The following is a 9,959-nucleotide window of genomic DNA, read 5'->3' as shown; positions in this document are numbered from 1 at the left end:
TTTTCTCAGATACACTCCTTCTGAGCCCTGCCTGGCTTGCCGACATCAGCGGATTCCCTTTTCCCATTTGTGGGAATCTCCTTTTCACATAATAAAGACACGTGACTCAGGAAATTTATCAGGAACTTGCAGGTTTATTCCAAGGTAGAATGGACCCATCCAATCCTCAGCCAGCTCAACATGACACTGTCCCAACCGACCCTGGTCTTAGAACCTTCTTCACAGCACTACATTCTCTAACCCTTGCAACAGTTAGAACATTCCTAAGACCTGATCATAAGATGGAGAACCCAGATGACGTAGGCAAAGCATCACTATGACAACGAGAATACCACACACCTCCCTCCGTAAACAACAACAAAACACACATGCAAAACAAACAAAAAAACAAATCACGAAATATAATCTTTCAAATATTCTGGTTTCCTTTGAACCCTAGAAGATTTGCGTGATGGTTCTGACAACACTGTTTCATTTCCCAATGTATTCTCAGAACCTTCACCAAAATCAGAACATTTACAAATCCTTCCTAAGTTCCAAATCTTATGGTCATTTGTTCTTACAGCATTATTAAACACTTTAATCACATACATAGGTTTAGAGAATTTTACTTTAGAGCCCGGAAGCCTTACAACCACCTTATCTCCAATCTTGACTTCCGTTCGTTTAGTGGATTTCCTCACATCAAAATTCTCCTTCCTAGCTAGACACTTTTTCTCTTCTCTTTTCCTCCACCCTTTAGTGTCCTTTTTCACAGAAGAACCAAACACAGTATCCCCCAAACGTCGAACCCATGAGGGTTCCACCATAGTACAAGGAGCCCTGCCTTTAAAAAGAATAAAAGGAGACTGACCCGTTGAACTGTGAGGAGTCATTCTATAGTCTTCAATTTTCTTTAACACTTGTTCCTTCCAATTTTTCCCAGAGCTTTTTGCCAAAGAGATTGTCTCCTTGATCACCCTGTTGAACCTCTCAACCATCCCGTTGGTTTCTGGGTGATACAGGGAACACTGTTTATGTTTTATGCCTCTATCCATAAGGAATTTCTCCATTTCTTTTGAGACTAATTGTACCCCATTATCCGTCAAGATTGATTCTGGGTAACCCTCTCTAGCCATGAGACCTTCTAGAAATCTGATCACATGAACAGTCTCTATCCCAGAAGTAAACTGTATCTCAGGCCACCTTGAAAACAAATCCAAAAGCACCAAAATATAATTTTGCTGTCCATTGAAATGAATGGGACCCACAATATCCAGCGCCACCTCCTTCCACGGTCCACTCGGAAGTTCCCTGATGACCATAGATTGAACTCTAACAATTTTCGACTTATCACTTGTTGCACACACCAAACAATCTCTAATGACCCTTTCTATCTGTAAGTCCATTCCTGGCAACCAATATGAAGAACGAAGCCGCTCCTTGGTCCTAGACATACCAGAGTGCAACTCATGAGCCATATCCACCAAGGCCTTCCTTATCTCCAAAGGAGGTACCAACCGTGTTCCTCGTAACAAAATACCATGACACACTCCCATCTCATCCTTTACGCCCCAAAACTTTGTAGCCTCAATTGACCCAGCATTTTTTTTTCCACCCACTCGGAATTAAACTCATCACTTCAGACAATACCGGATCCTGAGATAACTTCACCCTCCATTGATCCTCATCAATAATACTAGTATTGACAAAACACACATGCAAATCACTTTCAGCCCAATCATCTGTGTCTTCACCTTCACCGGAACCCTCTACTAGTCTAGAAAGAGCATCAGCTACCATGTTCTCAACACCAGGAATGTATTTTATTGCAAAATCATACTCTTGAAGAGCCATGACCCACTTACTAATCCTTCCAGAAACTTGGTCTATGCCCTTCTTTCCAAAAATCTCACATAAAGGTTTGTGATCTGATTTAACCACAAATTTAGTACCCCATAAAAATTTCTTTAATTTCCTGATAGCCCAAAAAACAGTAAGTGCCTCACGCTCAATCACCGAATAGCGTGATTCCGTATCCTTTAGCCCTCTAGAAATGAAAGTAATAGTTTCCAAACCATTCTCACTCTCTTGTTGCAACCCCGCACCCAACCCTTTAAGACTCGCACCCGTGGTCACAACTGAAATTCTTGAAGGATCAAAACCCTTAAGGTTAGGTGCATTACAGAGTTTTTCCTTAACACCAACAAATTCCTCATCACACTCCCGAGACCATTTAAATTCCACACCTCTCTTCAAGAGTGCTCTCATGCTTGAACAATGTTCCGCAAATCCATCAACAAATTTGTTATAATATTCCGCCATTCCAAAAAACTTCATCAATTCTTCTCTTGAGGATGGAGGTGGCATGCGAGAAATTGTGTTGACCAAATCAGGTTTCGGAGAAATACCTGCACCAGAAATCATGTGCCCTAAATAATGAATAGAAGAGGTTTCAAAACAGCACTTCTCTAATTTTACAGTTCAGTTGGCATTTTCAAGTCTGCTTAACACTTCAAAAAGCACCTTCCTATGCCCCTCGTGATCCTTTGCAAATATTAAAATGTCATCCTGATGTACACAAACCCCATCACACCCTTCAAAAACTCTTTCCATAGCACGTTGAAACACAGATGCCGCCGACACTAAGCCAAACGGCATCCTAACAAACCTAAAAGTTCCGAAAGGTGTAATAAATGAGGTCTTATGTTATGTTATGTTAATTCGGATCTTTTATAGCGCACGGCTACTCCGAAGAGTGTCCCGGCACTTTGGCAAAAACCCGAGAAGTGAGGCCAGGGCAGATGGAAGCAAACAGAGGGTTACTGGGCAAAGAGCCAAGATTTCAGCTCCTTCCTGAAAGTCGATAAATTATTGGTTTTCCTCAAGGAGACAGGCAAAGAATTCCAGCATTGAGGCGCCAGGAAACGAAAGGAACGACCTCCAATTCTAGTCAGTCTAATTGAAGGGACGGAGGCCATGGACAAAAATGAAGATCTCAGAGTTCTGCTAGGAGCATAGAAAGCCAAGCGCTTCCTGATATATTTGGGCCCTACCTGATGGAGTGCCTTAAAGGCAAGAGTTAATGCCTTAAAGGTAACCCTTTTAGACATAGGGAGCCAGTGCAGCTTTTTTAGTAGGTCAGATGCTCTCGCTCTCCGCTGAAGACCGTAAATGGCTCTAGCAGCGGAATTCTGCACAATCTGCAGACGTGAAAAGAGAAATTTTGGCATGTCACCGTCCACAGATGCAAAGGACTCGGATGTGTGATGGGGATTCTTTAATGGGCTCAAGACAAGACGATTACAATAGGTTGTTTTGTCTTCCTGTAGCTCCGGGATGCTCCTTTGGTTCCTCTTCTGGGTTCCTGGGCTGCTACCGGCCGTCGGGGCTCTTTGTGGGGCTGGTATCTCTGGGCTTCCCCTCGGTGAAAAAAGAAAAGGACAGGCAGTTAGTGTCTCCGTTTTACGGCTATTCTGGCCCTATCCTGCCTGCTTTTACTCAGGGATACCTCTCCCTAAGTACTATGAAGTGTTTGTGCTCCCAGGAGGTCACTCCCCTTTTCCCCCCTACTCTTGGCCCTTTCTTCAGGAACCTCTCAACGGGGTATATACGGGTGAGTTTCCCCTTCTCCTGTCTCTATGGTTTGGCTTCTCGTTGTTCTGGGCTGGTGATGTGGGTGATCGGCGTTTTACTCCCTCGTGGGCCCGGGCTGTCCAAACCCACCCCACTACAGGCCCGAGAATCCCGCCTCCCTTGACCACAACCCGAAAAAGGACCTCCCTGTGTTCCCCACTACTCGCCTGAAACCGGAGCCCCGTGACAGGGACCCGGTCGCCTCGTCCTGAGCGTCCTCCTCGGGGTTCGCCGGAGCCCTCGTTTCCGTCTCCTCGCCTCTTCTACCCGACGTGCTCCTGCCGGTCTTCTCCTCGTTCGGGTCCGTCGCCTCCCTGATGCTTCCGTTCTCCTCTCCGCGTTCCTCTGTCTCTTCGCCGTCTGTGTGTCTCTCCGTCTCTCGCTCGTCTCCCCGTCCGTCTCGCTCTTCCGGGTTCTTGTGCTCGCTTTGGCTCCGCCCACCAGCCGACGGCAGTGTCAGCACCAGTGGGGATGCTGGAGTGCATGCTGGAGTGCCCCCGGGGCACTCCGGGTGTCGATCCTCTCCCGTGTCGCCACAGTGCCTCCCCACCTGGCATGGCCGATCGGGCCATGAAGCGTCCGGACAGCGGGAAAGAAAGTCCACGTTGGCCTGCTGAACCCCCGGCCGATGAGCCACCTGGAAGGAAAAGGGTTGGAGGGCTAAAAACCACCGCAGCACACGGGGGTTGGTGTCTTTATGTTTCGCCGGCCAAACCAGCGGGGCATGATCCGTCAACAGGGTAAAGGAACGGCCTAGGAGGTAGTATTGCAGGGCTTGCACTACCCACCGGATCGCCAAGCACTCTTTCTCCACCGTCGAATAGTGGACCTCCCGGGGTAGGAGTTTGCGGCTCAGGTAAACAACGGGGTGAGAATCCCCGGAGGGGGCTACCTGGGAAAGGACCGCTCCTAAGCCCCTGTCTGAGGCATCCGTCTGGAGCGTAAACGGAAGGGTGAAGTCCGGACAGATCAAAAGGGGGTCGTTACACAACCGGGTCTTGAGGGCATTGAAGCAGCGTGTTTGTTCGGGTGTCCACGTACGGAACGTGTTCGGCTGTGTTTTCTTCAACATGTCTGTGAGTGGGGCGGCCTCTTCGGAGAACCTGGGGATAAAGCGACGATAATACCCCACGAGCCCCAGGAACGCCCTGAGGCCCCTTTTTGTGGTGGGTCTGGGTAGGGCTTGGATGGCGTTTACCTTGTCCACCTGCGGTTTAATGTGTCCCTGTTGTACGTGGTAACCCAGGAATTTAATGTTGTCTGTAGCTAACATGCATTTGTCTGGGTTAGCCGTAAGTCCGGCTTCTCGAAGACCCAGGAGGACGGCTCCTATGTGTGTTAAGTGTTCCTCCCAGGTTGTGCTGAAGATGACTGTCATCTAAATACGCGGCTGCATACTCGTGGTGGGGTTTTAGCACTACGTCCATGAGGCGCTGAAAGGTGGCAGGGGCCCCGTGTAACCCAAAGGGAAGGACGCGAAAGTGGTATAAACCCGAAGGGGTGGCGAAGGCTGTCTTTTCTCGGGCGTCTGGGGACAAAGCTCTCTGCCAGTACCCCTTCGTTAGGTCCAATGTTGTCATGTACCGGGCTGTTCCTAAGCGGTCGAGCATTTCATCGACCCGAGGCATGGGATAGGAATCGAACTGTGACACGGCGTTTAGGCGTCTATAATCAACGCAGAAGCGCACGGTGCCGTTCGGTTTGGGCACTAGTACGATGGGCGAGCACCAAGGACTGCAGGAGGGCTGAATGATGCCCGCCGAGAGCATGTCCTGTACTTCTTTTTCTACGACCTGTCGCCTTGTCTCTGGGATACGATAGGGTCGTTGTCTTATCGGTGTAGCCCCATTAGTCCTGATCTCGTGTTGTACTAGGGTCGTTCTCCCGGGGTTTGTGGAGAATACGTCCTGATAGCGCTGCAGAAGGTTACGGAGGGAATGGTTTTGTTCGGGGTCCAAGTGTGTTCCTTTAGGTATGGATTCGAGAACCGTAGTACCGCCCATGGAAGGGAAAGGTATGTCAAGAGGTTTGCTGTCTGTGATGAGTAGGGTAGGGGCTGACTGGTTTGGGCTGTTTGCGTCATCTACCCATTGTTTCAACAGGTTGACTTGGTATATCTGCCCTTTCGTGCCGCTGTGTGGGACGGCTACCCTGTAGGTAACAGGTGTGATTTGGGCGAGGACCACATAAGGGCCTTGCCAGCGGGCCAGTAGTTTGTTATCGGAGGAGGGTAGAAGGAGTAGTATCTTGTCACCCACGGTGAAGTGTCTAAGGGTGGTGTTTCGATCATATACTTTTTTTTGTTTTTGTTGGGCCGCATCGAGGTTATCCCTTACTTGGTTCCAGAGAGTCGATAAGCGGGCCTTCAGCTGTGTGGAGTACGTGAGAAGGGGTTTTCCCTCGTCCTCCTCCTCCTCCCACTGTTCGGCTGCCATGTCTACCAGAGTCCTAGGTTTTCTACCGAACACCAGTTCAAAGGGGCTGAACCCGGTAGAGGATTGTGTATGTGTTCCGATTGCAAAAAGAGTTAAGGGCAACTGTCGATCCCAATCCCTCCCGGTCTCAGATATGGTTTTCCTCAGGATGAGCGTCACCGTTTGGTTATATCGTTCAACTAGGCCGTCCGTCTGGGGGTGATAAACGGAGGTGCGTATCTGTCGCACCCCTAGTAGGGAACAGATCTGGGCCATGAGGCGAGACATGAAGGGTGTTCCCTGGTCGGTGAGAAGCTCCTTGGGAAACCCCACCCGGCTAAAGAAGGTGATCATGGCTTGGGCTACGCTACTGGTGGTCATGATTGTAAGGGGAATGGCCTCAGGGTAGCGTGTCGCATAGTCAACCAGTACGAGGATATACCTATAGCCCCGGGACGAAAACAGTAAGGGCCCGACTAAGTCCATACCAACCCGGGAGAAGGGTATGTCTATGACAGGAAGGGGTTGTAGCGAGGCCTTGGGGACGTGAGGAGGATTGGTTATCTGACATGTGGGGCAGGCCGTACAATATCTTCTGATGTCGGAAAACACCCCTGGCCAGTAAAACCGTCGCAAGAGGTATTCCTCGGTCTTTTCCCTCCCATAGTGGCTCCCTCCCGCTTGATTGTGGGCCAAATAGAGTACCTGTTCACGGAACGAGACAGGGACTAGGAGTTGTTTCACAGTGTCTCCGGACTTTGTTATAGCCCTATACAGTAGACCTTTACTGATAAGAAAACAAGGGCCTACCTGACTATCCTCGCCGGCCGCTGCTCGGGCCCAGGCTTGTCCTAAAGCCGGATCTTCTCTTTGTGCAGCCCTGAAGCTGAGTGGCGATGTTGGCGGGGTATCTGTACCTAGGGAGGAGGAAGAGGTTGTGTTAGCCAGGCCATTTAACACCATAAGCCTACCCTGTTCCCTTTTCTCCTTATGGGTTTTCTTTGTTTTACCCCTACCCGGCTGTATCTCAGTGTTATATAGGGGTGCGTTCTGTAGCCATCCCCGGGTCTCCTTCTCTTCGATGGCCCTTGAGAGCAGGGAGGGGAAGCGAACATAGTCGGTTCCGATAATCATGGCCTCGACCATTTGGGGAATGCCCCCTACCCTGATCCACTCCTTGGTTTGGCCATTGTTGAGACATACCACCGCGACGGGGTAGTTTTTCTGATCCCCGTGGACACATGTGATGGATACGATCTCCCCTTCCTGCCACTGGTGGGGTTGTATCCGTTCCTAAGAGATGACCGAATGCCTGCACCCTGAGTCTATGAGGACCTTTGTGTCTACGTCGTTAATAGGTAAGGTCAGGTGGTACGCCTCTTTCCCGTCTCCTGCCCAGAGTATCTTTCCCTTTGTGTACCCGATGTCCATGGGCTCGGTGTTGACCTGTTTCTGTGGGCAGTTACGGGAGATGTGACCCCATTCCGCACAGTGGAAGCATTGGGGTCCCTGAAGCCCTTCTTTTGGACGGGGCAAAAACCGGGGATCGATAAGGGGTCGAGGGGCAGGAGGTGAAGGGCTTGGGTTGGCTGCCCTCCACCGATGGATGAGGGTAGTCGGGAGCCGGGGTGTGAAGGGTCTTGTTTCCGGGTTCCGCTGATGTGCACATGCGAGTTCGATGGCATAGGGCGCCGTAAGGTTTGGGTGTTGTCGGACCCACAACCGGGTGGCCGTCGGGAGTCCCTCTATGAACTGTTCCAGCAGTACTTTATCCATAACGTCATCCATGCTTGAGGAATGGGGTTGTAGCCACCTAGTCCCGAGGTCCTGAATGCGATAATAGAAGGCCCGGGGATTGTCCTGAGCTTGCCACTTCTCCCTCCGGAACCGGGCACGGTAGTGTTCCGAGTCACACCCTAGTATCTCCAGAATTGCTTTCTTGATCATTTCATAGGGCGTGGTACCTCCAGGATTTGCGGCCTGGTACGCCGTCTGTAGGTCCCCAGACAATAAGGGTGCGATGTACTGTCCCCACCTCTCCATGGGCCATTGGGCTGTGCTGGCTACTCGCTCAAAGTTGGTAAAGAAAAAATCCGGGTCCTCTCCGGCCCTGTATTTCTGGAGAACCGAGCTCGGGACGTTGGGATGGACTTTTGTGCTTGCAATGGTCTCTGTTAACTTCTGGATGGCCGTATCTTGGACTACCTGGTTTTGCACCATGAGCCCGGCCTGGGTCTGGAGGGCCTCCTGCAGGTGTTCTCTGTCGCGTTTGGCCTCTGTGGACTGTGCCTCTACTACCAGTTGTAGGTGTCGCTGTCCCTCCGCCAATTGCGTCAGCATATCGTTCAGTCCGATGGGTTGCGACATGGCGTGCGGTTACGCGAGATCCCACTTCTGACACCACTGTCACCGTCCACAGATGCAAAGGACTCGGATGTGTGATAGGGATTCTTTAATGGGCTCAAGACAAGACGATTACAATAGGTTGTTTTGTCTTCCAGTAGCTCTGGGATGCTCCTTTGGTTCCTCTTCTGGGTTCTTGGGCTGCTACCGGCCGTCGGGGCTCTTTGTGGGGCTGGTATCTCCGGGCTTCCCCTCGGTAAAAAAAGAAAAGGACAGGCGGTTAGTGTCTCCGATTTACGGCTATTCTGGCCCTATCCTGCTTGCTTTTACTCAGGGATACCTCTCCCTAAGTACTATGAAGTGTTTGTGCTCCCAGGAGGTCACTCCCCTTTTCCCCCCTACTCTTGGCCCTTTCTTCAGGAACCTCTCAACGGGGTATATACGGGTGAGTTTCCCCTTCTCCTGTCTCTATGGTTTGGCTTCTCGTTGTTCTGGGCTGGTGATGTGGGTGATTGGCATTTTACTCCCTCGTGGGCCCGGGCTGTCCAAACCCACCCCACTACAGGCCTGAGAATCCCGCCTCCCTTGACCACCACCCGAAAAAGGACCTCCCTGTGTTCCCCACTACTCGCCTGAAACCGGAGCCCCGTGACAGGGACCCGGTCGCCTCGTCCTGAGTGTCCTCCTCGGGGTTCGCCGGAGCCCTCGTTTCCATCTCCTCGCCTCTTCTACCCGACGTGCTCCTGCCGGTCTTCTCCTCGTTCGGGTCCGTCGCCTCCCTGCTACTTCCGTTCTCCTCTCCGCGTTCCTCTGTCTCCTCGCTGTCTGTGTGTCTCTCCGTCTCTCGCTCGTCTCCCCGTCCGTCTCGCTCTTCCGGGTTCTGGTGCTCGCTTTGGCTCCGCCCACCAGCCGACGGCAGTGTCAGCACCAGTTGGGATGCTGGAGTGCATGCTGGAGTGCCCCCGGGGCACTCCGGGTGTCGATCCTCTCCCGTGTCGTCACATGGCATTCCCAGATAGAGCACATTTGCATAGTCAAGGCGAGAGCCTATCAGGGCCATCACAGTAATCTTTCTATGCTGCAAAGACAGCAGCGGAAGAAACTTGCGCAGCATCTTCAAGATGCCAAAACATTTTCCCGCAAGCCCGAGGATCTGAGATCTGAAGGAAAGATCATCATCAATCAGGACACCAAGATTTTTAGCCTTGGATGAAACATCTGCCGGTGGAAACATATCAGGGGGCCACCACGCCTTCCATCTGGGGTCAGGGGAACACCCAAAGAAGAGCAGTTCCGATTTATCGGAGTTACATTTGAGACTGTGTTGTTGGAACCAGTCAAAAACAGCACCCAAACAATGTTTGATCCGAAGGCCGTCAAAGTAAGAGCCCTTAGCACAAGTAAAGAGAAGCTGGGTGTCATCAGCATAGGATATGATCTGGGCACCAAACGATTCCGCCACTGCCGCCAGAGGAGCCATATAGATATTAAAAAGGGTGGGGCTTAAGATGGAACCCTGAGGTACCCCAACCTCCAGTGGCGGCATCTCGGCGGATAAAGGTGGCGCCCAGACCGTTTGCCGGCGGC

The 9,959-nt window shown here is 51.1% G+C and overlaps 1 protein-coding gene across 1 annotated transcript; it reads right to left on the bottom strand.

Moving 5' to 3' along the window:
• Positions 1-7,322: 7,322 nt before the first annotated feature.
• Positions 7,323-8,396, bottom strand: LOC146789142 (uncharacterized). The gene has a single exon (XM_085631038.1). The coding sequence runs from the start codon at positions 8,394-8,396 to the stop codon at positions 7,323-7,325; it is 1,074 nt and encodes a 357-aa protein (XP_085487164.1).
• Between the last annotated feature and the right edge of the window lie 1,563 nt (positions 8,397-9,959).

This window comes from Triturus cristatus, chromosome 10, assembly GCF_964204655.1.
Source record: "Triturus cristatus chromosome 10, aTriCri1.1, whole genome shotgun sequence".
Classification (NCBI taxonomy): domain Eukaryota; kingdom Metazoa; phylum Chordata; class Amphibia; order Caudata; family Salamandridae; genus Triturus; species Triturus cristatus.
The sequence above is the reverse complement of the archived record's forward strand: the minus strand, read 5'-3'. Positions and strand labels throughout refer to the sequence as shown.